The sequence below is a fragment of the Herpailurus yagouaroundi genome, unplaced genomic scaffold, assembly GCF_014898765.1.
Source record: "Herpailurus yagouaroundi ecotype Mexico unplaced genomic scaffold, PumYag 100, whole genome shotgun sequence".
NCBI lineage: Eukaryota > Metazoa > Chordata > Mammalia > Carnivora > Felidae > Herpailurus > Herpailurus yagouaroundi.
Genome location: NW_024412391.1, coordinates 80,198,911 through 80,220,038, shown reverse-complemented (window position 1 = coordinate 80,220,038; position 21,128 = coordinate 80,198,911). Strand labels below are relative to the sequence as shown.

The 21,128-nt window shown below is 39.5% G+C and overlaps 1 protein-coding gene across 3 annotated transcripts in view; it reads left to right on the top strand.

Moving 5' to 3' along the window:
- RELN (reelin) overlaps positions 1-21,128 on the top strand; it is a 532,794-nt gene that overhangs the window by 291,747 nt on the left and 219,919 nt on the right. For all 3 annotated transcript variants that reach the window (XM_040472867.1, XM_040472866.1, XM_040472865.1), the window contains exons 9-10: positions 7,754-7,850; positions 11,018-11,258. In XM_040472867.1, the coding sequence (XP_040328801.1) occupies positions 7,754-7,850; positions 11,018-11,258 (338 nt within the window). The remainder of the gene's footprint in view (positions 1-7,753; positions 7,851-11,017; positions 11,259-21,128) is intronic.

The following is a 21,128-nucleotide window of genomic DNA, read 5'->3' as shown; positions in this document are numbered from 1 at the left end:
TTTGTGATCCAGCCAGAATTTATAGAGCTCCTACTGTGTACCAAGCACTGTTGTGGGTACTAGGGACATAAGTAATGGGCAAGACATACATAGTTCCTACTCGGATGGAACTTGCATCCTAACAGGATATGGACGATGAGCCAGTAAATAATTAAATAAACAATAAATTTAAATACTGGTGGTACTATGAATAATACAAAACTGAGTGATAAAATGGAGGTTGGCGATTGGGATAGACCTCTTCAGATTGAGTGCTCAGGGAAGGCTTCTTTGAGGAGGCGATATTTGCACAGATACCTGAGGGAGAGGAGGGAACCAGTGGGGAAAGATATGAATGGAACGTGGAGACAGTAGGGTGTGAGGAAATTGACAAAGTGAAGGAGCACAGAAGCCCTGGGATGGAGTGTTCAGGGAAGAGAAAGAAAGTCTAGGGCACTTTATGGCTCAAATGTAGTAAATGAGAGGCAGCATGGTACGAGGGATGATCTAAGATGTACAAGACCGGCAGATCACCAAGGATTTTTGTGTATCATGGTGAGGAGCTCGTCCTTTCGTTCCTAGTGTACTGAGAAGCCTTGAGAGGTTTTGAAGCAGGGAATAGAATGTCAAAAAATTTAAAAAATTTTTTTTCAACGTTTATTTATTTTTGGGACAGAGAGAGACAGAGCATGAACAGGGGAGGGGCAGAGAGAGAGGGAGACACAGAATCGGAAACAGGCTCCAGGCTCTGAGCCATCAGCCCAGAGCCCGACGCAGGGCTCGAACTCCCGGACCGCGAGATCGTGACCTGGCTGAAGTCGGACGCTTAACCGACTGCGCCACCCAGGCGCCCCAGAATGTCAAAAAATTTTAAAAGACTCCTCTGTTTTTGTTTTGTTTGAGAGAGAGAGAGACAGAGAGAGAGAGAGAGAGAGAGAGAGAGGTAGAGATTGCCCACATGAGCAGGGGAAGGGCATAGAGGGAAAATCCTTAACAGGCTCCACACCCAGCATGGAGCTGGAAATGGGGCTGGATCTCATGACTGTGAAATCATGACTTGAGCTGAAATCAAGAGTTGGACTCAGGGCACCTGGGTGGCTCAGTCAATTAAGCGTCAACTTTGGCTCAGGTCATAATCTCACAGTTCCTAAATTGGAACCCCGTGTCGGGCTCTGTGCTGACAGCTCAGAGCCTGGAGTCTGCTTCAGATTCTGTGTCTCCCTCTATCTGCCTCCCTTTCTCTCTCTCTCTCTCTCTCTCTCTCTCTCTCTCTCTCTCTCTCTGTCTCTGTCTCTCTCTCAAAAATAAATAAATGTTTAAAAAAATTAAGAAAAAAAAAGAGTTGGACGCTTAACTGACTGACCCACCCAGGTGCCCCAAAAGACTGCTCTGTACCCCCTAAATGCTGTGTGGATGATGGATCACAGGAGGATAAAAGGGGAGCAAGAAAACCATCAAGACATGTTCATGACTTGATTGAGGTGGTAGCAATAGAGAGGGACATAAGCTGAACAGTATTTTGGAGGCAGAACTCCCAGCACAGTCAGATGGGCTGAAGTGGGAAGTGAGGCAAAAGGAGGAATCAAAGATGACTCCTAGGGGTTTTTTTGTTCATTTGTTTGTTTGAGCATCTGGTGTGGTATCATTTGTGTTTTTTTTTTTAATTTTTTTTTCAACGTTTATTTATTTTTGGGACAGAGAGAGACAGAGCATGAATGGGGGAGGGGCAGAGAGAGAGGGAGACACAGAATCGGAAACAGGCTCCAGGCTCTGAGCCATCAGCCCAGAGCCTGACGCGGGGCTCGAACTCCCGGACCGAGAGATCGTGACCTGGCTGAAGTCGGACGCTTAACCGACTGCGCCATCCAGGAGCCCCTGGTGTGGTATCATTTGAAATGAAAAGACTAGTGGCTATTCAGGAGGTGGAACACCAGTACTTCCGGTTTTGACTTAATAAGTTTGAGATGTTCCTTAGGAATGAAAAACGGCAGTTTGGATTTGCAAGCGTGAGTCTCAGGGGAGATGCAATCCTAGGGATTATCTGTTGTAGATGTTATTTAAAGCTCTGAAAGCGGGAAAGACCATCAAAGGAGGTGGTGTAGGTAAGAGAAGAGAAAAGCACTAAAATAGTTTGAGGTCAGGAAGGAAATGGGAAATGAAGGAGACTGAGAAGCAGCAGCCAGTGATGCAGCAGAAAAATTGAGAAGGTGGTGGAACCCAAGGGAAGAAAGTATCCAAGAAAAAGGGAGAGATCGACTGTGACACATCCTCCTGAGAAGTAAAGTAACTTGAAATTGGGATCTGTTAATTTGGCAACATCCATCCGCCAGTGACCTAACCAAGAGTAGTTTCAGTAGAAACCTGTCTGGGTGGCAAGAGAGAATAGGATGTGAAGATTTATTGACCATCACTGGATAACCCCTTTGAGTTTTGCTGTGCAGGGGAACAAAAATAGAATGGGAAGGAGCAGAAAGAGGGGTGACATCAAGAAAGTGGTTTTTTTAAGTATTTATTTATTTAAAAAAAATTTTTTTAACGTTCATTTTTTTTTGAGACAGAGAGAGACAGAGCATGAATGGGGGAGGGTCAGAGAGAGGGAGACACAGAATCTGAAACAGGCTTCAGGCTCTGAGCTGTCAGCACAGAGCCCGATGTGGGGCTCGAACTCACAGACCACGAGATCACAACCTGAGCCAAAGTCGGACGCTTAACCGACTGAGCCACCCAGGCGCCCCAAGTGTTTATTTATTTTTGAAGTGGGGGCAAAAAGAGAGGGAAACAGAATCCCAAGCAGGCTCCACGCTGTCAGCATAGAGCCCAATGTGGGGCTCAAACTCATGAAGCATGAGATCATGACCTGAGCCAAGATCAAGAGTCAGATGCTTAACCGACTGAGCCACCCAGGCACCCAAGAAAGTCTTTTTTTTTTTTTAAAGATGGGAGGTGCTTTGTATGTTTCGATGATATTCATATGACGATAGAAATGACCCAGGAAACTCAGGGGGAGAGATGAATGATGCAGGAAAAAGAAAGGGGAAATTTCAAGGAGCAAGAGGAGATGGGATCTAGGCCATATAAGGAAGATCACATTGGTTAGAATAGAAACACTTCCTCCACCAGAACAGGAGGAAAACAGAAAACACTGGTATGATGGGTAGAGAATATGATACATACACATTTGTGGGCAAAAAGATGAGGGCATTACTGTCTGTGTTTCTGGTTTTCTTCACTACATGTATTGCACTATTAACCTAATAAGAATGAGCTCAGACTTAAGATTTTATGTTAAAATTCTGAAAAATTAAAAAAAAATTACCCAGTATTTTTATATTAACTTGATAATACAAAGCAAGTTATTAAAAAAGCACAAAGGCCTGGGCACGAAGTCAATAGCACAAATCCAGGACATCATTAGTGAAGTGTTTTATTGCAAGGCAGTTGCAGGGCATAATGTAGCTATCTGCTTTAGCAAAGCAGGGAAGATGGCTTCTATTTATATTTCAGTGCATATATTTCTTAAGCCATAGGACAAAATTTAAGACAGTAATAGACTAGAAACGTTTTTGGTGAAAAATATCCATCACTGTCTGCTGTGGGGTTGACTAAATAACCAATAACGATGTAAATGAAAGCTACCATAAATAACTGTAGGTTTATATTTATCCTTTATCAATTTGTCAATTTAAAATCAAGACTTAACAACCAAGACCAACTGGAAACAACATTGATGGAAGTGCCTTTAACACAAAATATCCTGTCCTCCCCGAAACTGTGGGTATTTCAGTAATCTTTGTATGTGTAGTTCTACATGAGAGCCAGATTTCTTAGACTGTTGAATTGGGATCCTCCATAATTCCTAAAATTTCACTAATTTTATTTTTGAACACAAAACTTCAGGAACGCTTAATCATTCTGTAGGTTACTTGTACCCTTGCTGTGGACAGAAATGAAAATATATGGACTGTCCTCATTTGCCTGTCAAGAACCAAATAAAGTATTTGGTTTTTTTGTTTTTTTTTTATGGGAGAGAGAGAGAGAGATTGAGAGAGCACATGCATGCATGCACATAAGCTGGGGGGAGGGGCAGAGAGAGAGAATCCGAAGTAGGCTCCATGCTGTCAGCACAGAGTCCAACGTGGTCTCCATCTCATCGTGAGATTATTTTTTTTCTTTAATTTTTTTTAATGTTTACTTATTTTTGAGAAAGCTAGAGATAGAGTGTGAGCAGGAGAGGGGCAGAGAGAGAGGGAGACACAAATTCTGAAGCAGGCTCCAGGCTCTGAGTTGTCAGCACAGAGCCCAATGCAGGGCTCGAACCCATGAACCGTGAGATTGTGATGTGAGCCAAAGTCAGACGCTTAACTGACTGAGCCACCCAGGCGCCCTTCATCATGAGATCTTGACCTGAGCTGATATCAAGAGTTGGATGCTCAACCAACTGAGCCACTCAGGCACCCCAAAAATGTTTGGGTTTTTAGACCAGCTAAAGTCCATCAGTGGCTCTCAGACCATACTTGTATAACCATGATCCTGAATTATCTTCCCTCTTTCCGCTGTTCTTTAAATCCTTGCAGATTTGCTACATTAGAGTGAAGGATTACATTGGAAGGGATCTGAAGGGGAGAAAATAGATCTGTAAGAAGAGGTTATTTTGCATTTGGCATTTGAGTTTGTCTTTCCTTTCCGATTTTAAATTTCAGTGTTGGCAATTAAAGATCTTTGATTTAAGAGGGGAAAGAAAGAGGTACCTGCTGCAGGTGGCGCCTGGTTATTACTGTCTCTTCACTGTGTAAAAGGTGCTTTGAGGTATGATAGCTCGGCACCACAGCGGATGGGAGCAGGGGTTTGGGGGTGGTATTACCCACCTGTGCACATGGACACTGATGAACTCTTTCTTCCCCTCATCCCAGAGTCAAGCAACCATTGTCAGTCTGGGCAGTGAAAATCTTATTCTGCGGGCTGAAGGCTATGTGACGGTGGGGTTGTAATTCAGAAGGGTTTCTGTGAAGAAAAATTGTACCCAATATATGGTGAACAAGTACACTCAGAGTGGGAGTGGGAAATTGTTTACTCGTTGGACTGGTACCATTTAAAAAATTTTTTTAGTGTTTGTATATTTTTGAGAGAGAGAGAGAGAGAGAGAGAGAGAGAGAGAGAGACAAAGCACGAGCAGTGGAGGGACAGAGAGGGAGACAGAATCCAAAGCAGGCTCCAGGCTCCAAGCTTTCAACGCAGAGCCTGATGCGTCGCTCGAACCCACGAGATCATGACCTGAGCTGAAGTCGGACGCTTAACCAACTGAGCCACCCAGGTGCCCCTAGACTGGCACCGTTTGGAATGAGAGTTTGGTGAGGGTGGCCTCAGAGTGAGGCAGATATCCAGAGCTGACTGGTTCTCTTGGGGATACTTCTTCCAGCTCAGGCTCTCCCTCTTCAGTTCCCTGGTCTTGGGCAGCACCTCTTCTCTGCCTGGCCCCTCATCCCCCATCCCCCATTCCCCAGTCCCAGTTTCCAGTTGTCTATCCCCGTGTTGGAGTTCCTTTCCGTGTTTGACCATCTTTTCACGTGGGAACCCTTTCCAGTGACCGGGGCTAGTTCTGTTCTCCAGGGTACATGTTTGGTCTCTAGGAACTGTGCATCTTTCTCCCACCAGGGGGTGGGTTCCCGTACTGAGGAACTGCTGAAGGATTATAAGCGGAGAGGTAACCGGATTCAGTTTATTTGTAGGAAGAGCACTGGCAACAATGTGGCTGGGTAAGGACATGTGAGGCTGGAGACAGGGAGGCTAACTAATCACTACTGCAGAGTCCTGGCAAGAGCTAATGAGGGTCTATTGACAACAGCAAGGAGAAGATGGATTCATAAAAGTATTGATATTTTAGATATGAAAGAATTTAATGACTAAGTGGCTGAGGAAAAGTGATTCACCTGCCAGGTGCCTTTGTGTTTTATGGGTACATCATAAACTAAATTTCGCCACATTGAGATGGCGGCGTAAGGAGATGGGGAGAGAAGACCTATTTGGACACGTTTTTATTCTGATGTTTACCAGCTTTCCTTCTCTCCTCATTTGTAAACAATTTGCAAGGAATTGCCTCCTGTAAGGCACATTTTTGGTTATCATTTGTTCTACCCGTTCCTTTTTCAGGGATGCACCTCTGACACATTTGCTCTTAAGAGCTTATGGTGTATACAACATGAAGGAGGCACATAAATACCATTTAAATTCTTTAGGCTGATTTGAACTTTGTTTTGAAATAAACAGATTTTCTGCCAGTCCCTATTCTTGTTTGTATGGAAGTTTGTCCCACATAATCCTGGCCGCTTCCAATTCCAGCCTCACAGCTTGATATTTACTTTAAGCAGCTGCTTATGAAAGGTAAGATTTAGGAGTGATGAGAAGCGCATAAGGTGGGCTTCTGTTTGAGCTTAGGGTTGCCGGGTAGCTGTCCTCTGAATACCCTTTCTTGCACCCACATTTTGGCCGTGAGAACAAATCTGGGAAAACTGCCGTTTGGCCTTTTAGCACATTGCCAGCTTTGGTGATTGCAGACTAACTGATGTTGTACTAAACACCACTGAAATAAAATAAATGAGTCTATTAAAGCTTGGAACTCCTGAGAACTACAAATGTAAAAATCGTCCACAGATGCCATTTGCTGAAACTGAGGCTCCTCTAGCAGATGGGTAAAACTGAAACATAAATTGAACTATTTCTTTTTCTGTTGGTTCATTTGTTTTTAATATGGTATGAAAAAAATCCTGCTATTCGGTTACAAGAAACTTCTGGCATATGTTTTCATGGCTGTTTCGGGTATTCTGAGAAGATCTTTGAAATTCTAACTTATGCTATGTGTTATTATATGAATTCATTGAATGTGTAGAAACAAACCCTTGTCAGAGTTTTAAAAACTTTCTTTGGTCACATTTCCAATATGGAAAATCATAGTGACAAATAAGTGTTCGCTATGGGACATAACATCTCTCTTTTAAAATCTTTAATGTTGGGCTATAGTAGAATAGTATCAGTCATATCTAACAGTTCTCACCCATTTAGTACTTGAATTTTTACAGGATTTTAGTTTCTGGTTTTTAAAATTTTTTTTTCCAACGTTTATTTATTTTTAGGACAGAGAGAGACAGAGCATGAACGGGGGAGGGGCAGAGAGAGAGGGAGACACAGAATCGGAAACAGGCTCCAGGCTCTGAGCCATCAGCCCAGGGCCTGACGCGGGGCTCGAACTCTCGGACCGCGAGATCGTGACCTGGCTGAAGTCGGACGCTTAACCGACTGCGCCACCCAGGCGCCCCCAGGATTTTAGTTTCTTATATGCTGTCTAACCATTTAAATAAGACCCACACTGAAGAAGAATGGTGTTTAGTCCTCGTGCAGTTTAATGACTTATATACTATTTAATGCAATCACTATTAATTGATATTAACTTGCAAGAACCACGATGGCATTATTAATCATTCTGTAATATTAGATATTTTTGGCATAGAGCTAAGTATTTATTTTGTAACTTAGTTTAGAATTTTGTGTATCTGTAAAGAAATCTGAAAAATTTGTTTGCCTTTTTCCTGATTCCTGAAGTTATTTATCAAATAGTATTTATCAGAACCGATCACAAGAAATTTCAGCATAATTGGAAGATGGGGAAGCAATTAAATAAATATTTAAATGGTTACAAAGTTATCTCACATTTATCAGGAAGGTTGGTATGCAATTACACTGTTTTTTTAACTTTGAAACTTACTGTTATTGCTATTTACAGGTTCAGGTTCATGTCGCTTTAGTTACTCAGACCCCAGCATCATCGTGTCATATGCCAAGAATAATACCGCCGACTGGATTCAGCTTGAGAAAATTAGGTTTGTTATCATTTAAAGTAGTTTCATAAATTCTGATGTAGGTGGATTTCTACTTCCCTATTTGCCTTCATTCTACCATCGAATTTATGCTTCATGGTTAAAAGTAGTCTGGTTGTTAATTATGTTGAATTACATGCCTGCACATATTATTATCTGCCCTATTTGAAGAAGTATTGTTAAAAGTGTCATTTTCCATTCAGAATCTCCCACGGTTAGTAGAAGCTATAACAAACTATTTTTGGTTAAAGCACATTTGGGAGAATAACATTTGTGATGGAACCCTCCACAAAGTAACATTACCCAGCTCTCTAGGTGGCTTGGCTAGTGGCTGGTTTGGAGACCTAGGACCATATGAGATTACCACCTAAATTTCTCCCAGTCTGTGATGGTAATGAGTTAATAGCCACTGGGGCTTTTGCGTTGAATGTTTAGTTCTGTCATTTCCCTTCCAGCTTCCCAAAGGCCAGTTCTAAAACAGATGTTCTATTAACGTAATTGTGATGTAACTGGTGGTCATTTTCTTACATTTTTTTCATTAAAAAAAAATCCCTCGATAAGAAAATGAGGTAGGATGCTTAAGAAGCAGCTCGCTCGAGTTGAAAAAATGTTAAGTTAGCAAAACTCAAATGATACTTACAACTTCTGCAGAGCTTGAATCATAAAACAGCATTCAAAATGGATGCTTAATTTTAGGTCTAGTAAGATATTTAAAGGAAAAAACTACCTTGAACTTTTATAAAGTAGTTATCCTGATTGATTTAGTTCTTAACTACTTAGTACAACTGAAGTAGAACATTTTCCATCAGTCTTGTACAGGTTTTTTACATGCTAGTTTCCTTACCATATTTCTATGTTGGAACAATTCTGATTTATTAGGGAGAAATTGTAAATATTAGGTTCTTAGTGCTTAAAACTAAACTAATCTGCCCACAGTTTCCAGTAGTATTTCAGATTTATAAATTGTCATATGTCCAAGGTCTACTTCAACCAGAAACTGAGATAAGTGATTCTAACTTAGGCATTTTAAGAAACTGTCTCTCTCTGTGGCAGGATAACATATAATCTATAAGTACCTGCACAAGCCAAGCTCTGACATGCTGTGCCAATATTATAACAGCATTTTGCTATTCTTTCTAATTTCTAGTAGTTGTTATTAAAATGAATTCATATTAAATACTTATTTATATAAATGACTTTAAGCAAGGCAGCATAAATATTGAAAATTGTATCCATACCTCCATTTTTTATCTACCCAATAGTTACATATCATAGTTTAGGTAAATTGTCAGAGATATTTCTTTTTGGAAAAGGGCTACATATTTTTGATATGACAAATAATGAATGTATATATTTAATTACAATATATGAAGATCACATTCAGCTGTTTTTCACTAAACAAGACTTTCAATTTTAGACCATGCTGTAAGCTGTCATTCTCATTAAAGCAAATTTTCCGTACCATTTAATGATCAGAGTAAACATGTTTTCAATCACTTCCTAGAACTAAAATATACTATTTTCATTGGTTTAAGTTCTTTCCGAAGCAAAAAACATAGTCATTATGAAATATTTTTTTAAAAAAGGCAATTGGTTACCCCCAAAGATAAGGTACACCATCTATAACCTACACTGACAATTCTTTGGATATATATGTAATTCAATGGTAAGTGAAAAATACGTCCTTTCTATAGTCCTTTCAAAACTAATTTACAGTAAGCCCAGGGTACCACTAGTTTGCATTTTAGTACCACTTTTAATCTTAGCTAAAAGCAATCATTTTTACTATAGCAGGTTTCTACTTTGGTAGAATAAAATGTTTAATAAAAGTACTTTTATCATATAGCAGAAGGGCCTGGATTCTAACAGATATATGGTAAAAATCATGTTAAATTATATCAAGCTTTTAAAGACTGATTTGCATGACGTTGTGAAGAATTATAGAGCAATTAGTTTTCATGGAAAATCTCACATTCATATAGACAAAACAAATAAAAATGTATATGATTATTAGATATAAAATAATACCAGGCAAAGACTTATAAAACAACACACAGTGGTCTCTGATTGATAGAAAATTTCAAGGTAAGAATCAAAATTAAGAAAATACTTTTAGTGTTTTTTCTCATTTTTGTAGTATCAAATAAAATAAACTGTGAGATTATTTGAATTATTGGACATTTAGTGTCTACCACATGAAAAAAACTGTGCTGGGAACACTTTTTTTTGTAGGCACCATAGAAGTGTGTGCCATTTTCTCTTCCATTATTCCTTTACTGGCTTACTTGAATGCACTCAGTGTCTGCCTTCTGTTAAAAGTAAAGCTCTCCAACATAAGGGAAGGGAAGCAAAAATAATATAAAAACAGGGAAGGGGACAAAACAGAAGAGACTCTTAAATATGGAGAACAAACAGAGGGTTACTGGAGGGGTTGTGGGAGGGGGATGGGCTAAACGGGTAGAGGACATTAGGGAATCTACTCCTGAAATCATTGTTGCACAATATGCTAACTAATTTGGATGTAAATTAAAAATAGTTTTTTTTAAATTAAAGCTCTCCATAGTTTGGCTATGCTAGAATGTATTATGCTAAGCAAAATAAGTCAATCAGAGAAAGACGAATACCATATGACTTCACGTGTATGTGGAATTTAAGAAACAAAACAGATGAACATATGGGAGGGAGGGGGAAAAAAGAGAAGAGAAGAGAAACAAACCACGAGAGACTCTTCATGATTGAGAACAAACTAAGGGTTGATGGAGGGCAGTGGGTGGGGGATGGGTATCAGCAGAGCACTTGTGATGAGCACTGGGTGCTGTCTGTGAGTGATGAATCTGTGAACTCTCCTGAAACCAACCTTGCACTGTATGTTAACTAACTCAAAATAAAATTTAAAGAAAGTAAAGCTCTTGAAGACATTTGATGTTAAAACTGTCATCACTTAATATGGACATCTTAATCATCAGCGTATCCCAAAAGATTTAAGGGCTGTGGGAATAATGAGTATTTAATCTGTAATATATATAATGTTGAGATAATGAAACTACAATCTTAATTTAAAAAATTGATCTATAAGAAAGAAAAAAATGGATACTGTTTAACTTGATGTTTCATTTATTATATGGCACTCTATTGTATGGCACCAATTCCCATCTCACCATCTGTTCCAGAGCCCCTTCCAACATCAGCACAATCATCCATATCCTCTACCTTCCTGAAGACGCCAAAGGGGAGAACGTCCAGTTTCAGTGGAAGCAGGAAAGTCTGCATGTAGGCGAGGTGTATGAAGCCTGCTGGGCCTTAGATAACATCCTGATCATCAACTCAGCCCACAGACAAGTCATTTTAGAAGACAGTCTTGATCCAGTAGACACCGGCAACTGGCTTTTTTTCCCAGGAGCTACAGTTAAGGTTTGAGCTCTTTTTTGTTTCTTCTCCTCCCCTCTGAGACCTAAAGCTTATTAATAAATCAAATCAAAGATAACTATTCTTAGCAAATCCATTGGTAAAGGAATAGGTAATATTCTTATTTATGTTACCTTCTCTTTTAAGGATGGGGAATCATTGGTACAAAAACATTCACTTACTCATCCATTTAATAAGTATCTTTGAGGACTCACTGTGCCATGTCCTTGGCTGAGCCTAGAGAATATAACCACAGAAAGGCAGATATGTTTCTTCCCTTCACGTGGTTGTCAACTTAGTGGAGGTAGTTAGATATGTCAACATACACATATAAAACAACATAATTACCATGATTTGCTGGGAAAGTTAGAGTGCCCTGGAAGTACAATATACAATACCAAACCCAGACTCAAGCAATTAGGAGAGCATTCCAGATAGGGAATCTAAGCAGAGGCTGAAAGGTAATTTGGATTTGGCCAGGTGGGAGGAATAGTGTTTCTAAAATCAGAAATCTCATACATAAAAACTGGACAGTGAGAGCACAAAGCAAAAGTCTTAGACAATGTTCAAAATAGTTGTCTAACATTTTGAGTTGAGACTTGGATTAGTTGAGTCTGGAGACGTGGCCAGTGACAAAACCTTGAAGGTCTTGCAAGCTGCTAGAGAGTTTGAACTTTATCTTGGATGTGTTAGGGAGTCACTGAATTGCTTTTTTTTTAAATATGTACCTTTTGATTTGATTTTTTAAAATATACTTTTGAGGATGGAGGATGGAATAGATGGGAGAATGTACATGTAGGGAGACCACGTAGGAAGCTTGTAACAGAAGTCCAGTGGGAGGTCATGTTGGCCAGACTTAGGGGAGAATGTGGATGGATTTCAGAGATTTTTTAGGAGAGAGAATGGAGAAGGTTGGGGACCAATTGAGATGATGAGGGAATAGCAGGTGTCGAGGACAAGATTTGGGCAGCTGGGCGGATGGCTGTGCCATTCATGGAAACAAGAAACAGAGAAGGAGAAGCAGGCTCACAGAAGTTGAATTCACTATGGAATGTTGATCTTTTTTAATTGAGATATATTTGATATATAATATGGCAGTTTCAGGTGTGCAATATAATGAGTTAATATTTGCATATTTTGCAAAGTGATCATCATAATAAGGTTTGTTAACATCCATCAGCTCACATAGTTACAAAATTTCCTTCTTGTAATGAGAACTTTTAAGATCTATTCTCTTAGCAACTTTCAACTATGCAACACGGTATTATTAACTATAGTCAGTCTGCTGTACATTGTGGACATGTTGATCTTGATAACCCTGAGGACAGGCAAGAAGAAATATTAGTTGGGAATTTAGATAAAGCTATCAGGAACTCAGAGGAAGTTTGGCAATTATCAGCCTTTTGAATATAAATTGAAGTCATGGGCTTGCCTGCCCAGGGTATGTGGAACAAAAACTTGTGCCTAGGTGATTATCAAGAATGCCATTAGACCCCTGACTGGACCCTCTCAAGTTTCCAATATATTAAAATAAAATGCAAATAAAGCTTAGAGAATTTTTTTAAATGTGACTCACTGGCACAAAAAAATCTTGTGCTGTGGGAGGAGGTGAGATCACAGGAGTAAAACCAAGTAGAATATAAACATCTAAGATGCACACCTCCTTTTTCAAGTTCTAGAAAAAAGATTCAAAACTATTTAGAAATCCTTCAACACAGGAAGTCCCCTGACACAATAACTTCTTGCTTAACAGATCAAATGCTAGGCATTTTACTTTCAGTTGGTGAAGCCACACAATTGACTGACATTAGGAACAGACATCCTCCTTGCTCAGTGTGGTAAAACACCCAGTAAACTGTATGGAAATTCCTTCTGACAAAGACTCTAAAACTTTGGTCCCTTTACAAAGAGTCCATGGATTACTTTCATGTGGATGTAGAAAAGAACCTTTGTAAAGATATCCCATGTCATATCCCACTACCACTTGATTAAGAAGAATTTCTGTTGACGTTGTTCAACATTGGCAAGAAGACACGAAAACCCAGGAAACACATGGAGACCTAAGGTCCTGGGATTCACATCCTTTTCCCATGATGATCATTTATCACTTCGACTCAGTAGCCTTTACTGTAGAAATGCAATTTTTATGCCTTGTTTTATAAGCTGTTATACTAATCTAATTAGCCATTCAGTTTCTTAATCGTTTGTATCGTATCCCACCCATGATAAAAATGCATGAAATGTGGTTTTGCTTCAGTAGTGATGTTCAATTATATTACAAGTTTGTGTGGGTTATGGTTTTACTTTGTGGTCCATCATCCTACTCCCAAACTTACCATTCACACATTTGAGACTTGACCAGTGACCTATGAAAAAAACCACTGTAGTAATGATATGTATCATGCTCTTTGACTTGGCTATCAGGTAGAAATTTTTCTCTGATGTTTCTTTCTGAAAACTCTTTTTAAAACTAAGAATTGTCATTTTAAATAATCTGCATATCTATGCTTTTGCTTTCTGGCTCAAACATCTGAGCATGAAAAAAAATGCTTTTACTGGGTGATGTGAAGTTCTACACATAAAAACTTTATATCAACTGTATGAAATTTCTTCATTAAATACGGCTCCTTGGGGCGCCTGGATGGCTCAGTCAGTTACGCATCTGACTTCAGCTCAGGTCATGATCTCATGGTTTGTGGGTTCAAGCCTCGTGTCAGGCTCTGTGCTGACAGGTCAGAGCCTGGAGCCAGCTTTGGATTCTGTCTCTCTCTCTCTCTCTTTCTCTCTCTCTGCCTCTCCACTGCTTGCACTCTCTCTCTCTCTCTCTTTCTCAAAAATAAATAGACATTTAAAAAAATTTAAATATTGCTCCTTTACTTAGTGCCCTCTGAAATGAAAACTGAATACAACCACTTAAAAAGCATAAGCATATCTCCATGTTCCTGTTGAACCAGGGCATGTTGTAAACATTGCTTTACTTTGGACTTTAAGTTTTGAGGATTATGTTTGTTTGCTTGCTCTATTTACATATTATCTTTTCTGTGTTCCGTAAAAGTTTCCAAGATGTTTACATCTTAACTAAATTAAAGAGTGAGCCTAACAGCAATTGAGAAAGTATGCTTAATTACAAAATAGATTTAGTTAAGGAAAAAATGTCCATATATATATATATATATATATATATATATCCTCTCAAATAATTTTATCTTTATAAACCTGTAGAGCAGGTGCTATATTAGCTCCATTTTACAGACGTGGAAAGTGGACATAGAGGTGTTGAGTAACGTGTCCAAAATATCCTTCTCACCCATGGGAGAGCCAGGATTCAAATATAGGAATCTTACCTAATCTTGATTTCAGTCACCACATAGCTTTGCTCTTACGGGTCATAAATATAAAGTGGCGTGATTCTGTTTGTACCAGGTTTCTTCTCCACATCCATTAGTTAAATTATCTGCCCATTTTCTTCCCTATCAAAACCCTCATGAGTTTTGGCCTCTGAACCCTCCAGGGCTGGGTCTGCAGGAAGGAGAAGAGACAAGAGGCAGATATTGTTAGAAGCTGGAATCAACTGCTTTCTTGGCCTAGCAAGAAATCAAAGATGGCTCTCTCGTCAGTCTACCTTTGGGCTCTTTGGAAATCTCCCCACTCCTCACTAATGCTGGGGAATCTCTCACCTGCCTTTCTTCAATCCATGTCTCATGTCTGCGTGTATTTTCAGCCACTGGGCCTCTGGCTAATGACTACAACCTCTTTCTACTGTTACCTCTCCAGGGAGCCATTTGGGGGAGGATCTTAGAAAAACTAAGATCTTGTGTCCATGGGCCCAAGCCTACTCTATAGTAAATACTCGCCTTGGATCAGTGATTGGGAGGAGAGTTATTATTTCTAAGCACAGCCCTCTTCCCCAGCCATCTTCCAGGCAGCTCCAGGCACTAGTCCAAGCCCATACAGTATACTTTCCAAGTGCTTTCCTCAAGGTCCAATGCCCCACGTTTGAGGAGAGAAGAAGGTACCCTCCTCCCCTGATACAGTCATGGATGGGACCCGCAGTTTACCTCCAACCCTCTCTAAAGAAATCCTCTCTCTGCTGTCCAGCTTCCTACTCACGTCAACTTCGAGCTTGTATACCTGCAATGTGAGTGAGTGACTAAGCCCTTTTACCACCTCTTTCACTAGCCACTAGGGTGGCTCAGTCGGTTGAGCGTCTGACTTCAGCTCAGGTCATGATCTCATGGTCTGTGAGTTCGGGCCCCGCGCCGGGCTCTGTGCTGACAGCTCAGGGCCTGGAGCCTGCTTTGGATTCTGTGTCTCCCTCTCCCTATGCCCTGCTCATGCTCTGTCTCTGTCAAAAATAAATAAACATTAAAAAAAAGAATGTGAAGTAATTGCCACCTATTTTCTTGGATCCTCAAGATGCAAAACTAGTTCCATTTCAATATCCTGTTACATGGGACATATACCTCTATGAAAGAATTGATAACATTGCTTTCCAGTTATTTATGTTTCTGTCTCCTTGGTTAGAGAGTTAGCTTCTTAAGATCAGGGACTATTTCAACGATTTTTGAATCTCCAGTGTTTGGCACGTGATGGATTGTGTTGTTAGATGTTAACTGAATGAATAAAAAGCTGGAAAAATACCAAGATCTAGTTACGAACATGAATTCGTATTCAATTCTAGTTATGTATGAATTCTAGTTACGAAATGAATTTCGTATTCAATAATGACTTGAAGGCAGCTAAAGATATTGTGAATGGAACTGGAGACAGTACAACTGTTAAGAAAGTGGGCTTAACTATATGGGTTGAAGTCTTGGCTTTACCATTTATTAGCCATGTGTTTGGGGGCAACTTATTTAACCTCTCAGTTCCTCAGTGTCCTCATCTGAAACAGGGATAATAATAGTATTCACCCCCAAGCTGTAATGATTAAATAAGAAAATACATATAAAACTCTTAGAACAGTCGTTGGCATATAGAAAGTGTTTAAAAAATATGTGTCTTCTTTATTGAAACTTTGAGAATAAGCTCCACAGGATGTGAATATAGAGGAAAATATGTAGAAGGCAAAGGATTGAGCCAATGGCTCTGATAATGAGGATGGAAGAAAAATAGGATAGAAAAATATAGACCTCACAAATTATGTCATCCTTATATGTCACTGAAGTACTATCAGAATGAATGCATTAAAATGATTAGGTTGAACACAAGTGTTGCCCATATATGTAAGCTTTGGCAGGCAAAATAAATGGTTTCCAGTGGAATTAAATTTCAGTACCATTGATGTGATTGGAATTATTAATAGTTTTTTTAAGTTTATTTATTTATTTTGAAAGAGAGCATGAGTGTATGAGAGGGGGACGGGGAGAGAGAGAATCCCAAGCAGGCTCCACACTGTCAGCACAGAGCCCAATGCAGGGCTCAAACTCATGAACTGTGAGATTGTGACCTGAGCTGAAATCAAAAGTCGGACGCTTAACTGACTGAGCCACCCAGGCTCTTCAATAGTGGGTTTGATTTTTTAAACGCTATGGTTCATAAAACAAGGGAATAAAAGTAGTGAGTATGTAAACTGTCTAGCTGATGATTTTGAAAATAATGTTTGGGAGTGTCAGGTCAAATAGGAAAGATGAGAATGATTCACATTCTCAGTGCATATTTGTCTTCTTTAGATTTTTTTTTTTTTTAGTTTCTTTGGGAATATTTAATTCATTTCATCTGAGCCTGTTCTTATTTATCTCAAGTAGGGCAGAATGATATAAGACCAAATAGAGTAATTAACTTAAGGAGTTTATGTGATCTGGAGAATTGCAATTATAGGTCACCAGTTTAAATCTGTCCTGGGTTGGTAGAAGGCCATTACCATCTGTTGGCTCTTTAGTAATTAATATGAAATAGATGTGTAACAGTATTGGCTTTTAATATAAAATCTGGCCTAATATTTGTTGTGCTTTTTGATTTGGCATTGGTAAGTTGCAAGAGGTTATGGAATTAATATGTTCTCCCTATACAGCTTTCTCTATTTTTCCTCCATTCTCTTTCCAAGTTCATGGCCTTGCCTGACTCATCTCCCAATGTTTTTCCAGAAGTCTTGCCCATGTGGAAGAAAAAGCACACCACATTTTTATGCTTCTAATTACCATCATGATGTTTTATTTCCCGCAAATCCCTAAGCAGCCCTTTGTTCATGACCAAGTAGGTGGGGCTCTAAATGCCAATAAATACAGTGCTGCAAGTTAAAAAGCTCCCCAGAGCACCACCCTCATTAGCAATCTCCCAGAGTAAGCAGATCATGGACTCCTAAGGCAAGCTGACTGAACCCACTCAGTATTGAATCACCTGTCTTAATTATTGGTTAAGATGATTTTGCCTTCATTTACAGAATATTGCATCCCTTTTCAGCTTTTACAGATGATTTATAGAATAATCAAGAATTGTCAGTTGTTCCTATTCAAAAGATACAGAGGACACTCTACCAGTTCATCTGCAGTTGCTGGAAAAACTATCACTACCACGGCCGCCATCATATGGTATTGCCTCTCTCTGGCAGGTGGCTTTGGGTGTTTGTGCCACATTCCTCATGCCTGAAGCATGGGAACGATCAATCTTAGGGCAGCTTCTGGTGCTCCAACCCTACAACAGTGGTCTTGGTTTTGCCATCAAGGTTTAAGGGAAATGAACCGATTTTTTAGCCCTTTCCATTTAAGACCTATAGTATCAAGGATCAGCATTTCACCTTGGGTAGGACTCTCATATCCAGGAATGATACTTACACTAGCATGGATACTAGATCATAATACATAATAATAGTAACCCTATGATGGTAAATCGTAGTAGCAACAATAATAGGAGTGGTAGTGATGATGGCATTAGGTAGTAATGATGGAGTAAGGAGTGGCATTTCATGAATGCTTCTTAGGTGCCACAACTATGAGGAAGGCCTTATCATCCAAGTTTTAAATCTATAATAGAGGGGCACCTGGGTGGCTCAGTCGGTTGAGTGTCCGACTTCAGCTCAGGTCATGATCTCACAGTTCGTGGGTTTGAGCCCCGCATCAGGCTCTGTGCTGACCGCTTGCTCAGAGCCTGGAGCCTGCTTCAGATTCTGTGTCTCCTACTCTCTCTGCTCCTTCCCCGTTCATAAACACAGGGTGTCTGTAAATGGAGGGCTAGCACTCCCATTTTCCTTAGTCACTCTTGAAACATCTGGACAAATCCACCAAAGTCATCTCTTTCCAGCTCCTCAAACATACATCCTGCAATTTGAGAACATCCTTAATTTCACGTTCAAAGAGAAACACTAAATGTAAGTTTTTGATGGACCAGCCTGGAGCTGCTGCAGCCTCCTTTCCGAAACTCACTGTCAAAGAGAAGGGCCCAGACATCAAGGAAGTGCTCAGAGGAGAACCCAGGGACAAAGGATGAGGAAAGAGCTGTGAGCAAGTTTTTTGGTTTTGTTTTGTTTTTTTCCTTCTGTTTTCTCGTGTTTTAATAGTACCCCATGAAAGCAAAGTCTCCAAATGAATCTCTATACCATGGAGGTGGATAGTAGTCAAGCAGGAGCTTCATTTTGTTTGTTTATCCTTATCTTTGATGGCAGCCAAAATTTGTATTTTGAAGGCATGAATCATTTGTGACTCTTTGGTATCTGTGTACGTGTGTGTGTGAGTGTGTGTGTGGGGGGGGGGTGGGTATGTGTTTTGCTCACTCACCATTAATAAATGTTTATATCTGCTCAGCTGGCCTGGTTACTCTCATCTTGCAAAGGCATAAATCACTGGCTTCTGTCAACTCTGGAATTGACCCACAGATTAAATGCAGATCGCTGTCAGATAGGTGCTATTCCCCATATTTTTTATTTTTAAAAAATCTTCCCACTCTGATTGCTGTGCCTGAACCTGCTAATCTTTCTCTATTTATTACCCTAGTTCATTGTGTGGATAGCAAAGAATTCCAGATTACTCCTTCTCCACATTTATGTCAACTTGTGGTGAGAAGTAAATCAATGTTAAATGTCATAGACTCTGTTCTGAAGGTTTGTCCTTTAGAATAGGCTGTGATTTGATCCCATGTATTTAAAAGAAATTTTATTAAAAAGTAATCTTTTTACTTTTTTGAATTTATGCCAGGGATTTAGAGTTATTAAGTATACAGAATTTAGAAAGGCCATACGTTAATCTTTTCTCTATTACAACTTACATTTAGACAGATTGCCTCCTCTTTACTATATCTACTGTTGATAAATATGCAATAATAATGACAATTTTCCTGTTTAACAAACACCAAAGGCCCTAATGAAGACAAGAGCCATTAGGTAAATCAACAACCCATTAAGGAGAAGCATCAAGTCAGAACAGGAGAGTCTATTAATTTTCTTATAGCTCGTGTACGTTAAGCATTTGCCAAATTCATTGTCCCAGTGGACGCTAGGCAAATCTCCAGTCCTGAATAAGAATTGGAGCTTTCATTCTGAGATTCTGCTGTCACCTAACACTTTTGCCACAAATTGTTGTATTGTTAATGGAGAATAAAGGTCATTATGTCCAAATTATGAAAAAATGTAAATTAATTTGTCTGAAAATTTAAAGTCTTAATGCAATTTGAGGCTAATGAAAACAAATCTAAGACAAATGGCAGAAGGAATGATCACACTTAAAGCAGAATTCACTTTTAAAATCTGCATTTTGGGGGATATGTGCCCCTGGCAGATCGATACCTGCCTACTATAATGCCCAAGTTGTCTTCCAGAAATTAAGCACTCCAGAAAAAGTTTTCAAAAATCTATTCAATGATTTAGTTTTTTAGAGTACAAGGACAAACAGGAGGAAATCAGATAAGCTTTCCAGAAATGTGCTTTGCAAGTCGCTGTGCTGGAAACTATCTGGTGTGTAACTTGAGGGATTTGAGTCCCGGCTCTCTAATGAGGATAAACCTGAGCTCAGTAAGACTTGTGGCTAGTCCATGTTCCCATGTCTTTTTCCATTAAGAATCGGAATGTTAACTATGACTTTCTGGCTAGATTCCAGCTTGGTTAATTGCATGCTGTCTACCTAAATTCCCTTTGCCTGGGATGTTCTTCACTTTGGATTGCATTGCTCTTATTGTCATGTTTCCCCCAAGAGGTGGATGCATGACATTGTAGAATGAGCCAGAATATAATTTGTCAAGCTAATAAGAGTACTTTGGGGATGAAGGGTTAAACATAAGTAGTGTGCTTTTCACAATTTCCCTCCAATGCTGCCTATTTGTACAGTAATTAATGTGGAATAGCATTAGTGAAACATGGAATTGAGCCAAATCACCATGACAAGGGTGGCAATAACACGGACTCCAGTAATTTTGATAAATTCTACCGAAAATAACTATTCAAACAAATCTCAAGAGCCTCCCTGACTGATGCACCCTTTATTTTGTTTGTTTGTTTTGGTCTGAAGCTGACATATTTAATCACTAATTAATTAAAGTAAGGTTTGTTAAGTGAATGAATGAAAATGGGGGCAATTTGCTGATTTCCTGAGATTCACTAGTCTTTAGTAGGCATGCTACCTACAGTATCTCATCTAATCCTCACAATTACTCCCATTTCACAGATGAAAAAACAGCCAGAGAGGCCAAATGGATTCCCCAAGATCAAACCATTTTAGTTTTCGCAGCCAAGTATGTTTTACTATAAAGCCAGCCCTTTTCATTCCTTAGTCTCTTGCAGCCTCCCACGTTGTGCCTGGCATCCTCGGCCTTAATTTGAGAAGGCAAGTCTGAAAACCTCAGACCCTGTGAAACTCAAGTTGATCCCCACAGACAAGGTTAACAACTGCCCTATGGAATTTTACATTGTTATTCTTACTCTCATTACTCCAATTCAAATCTGTCACTGTT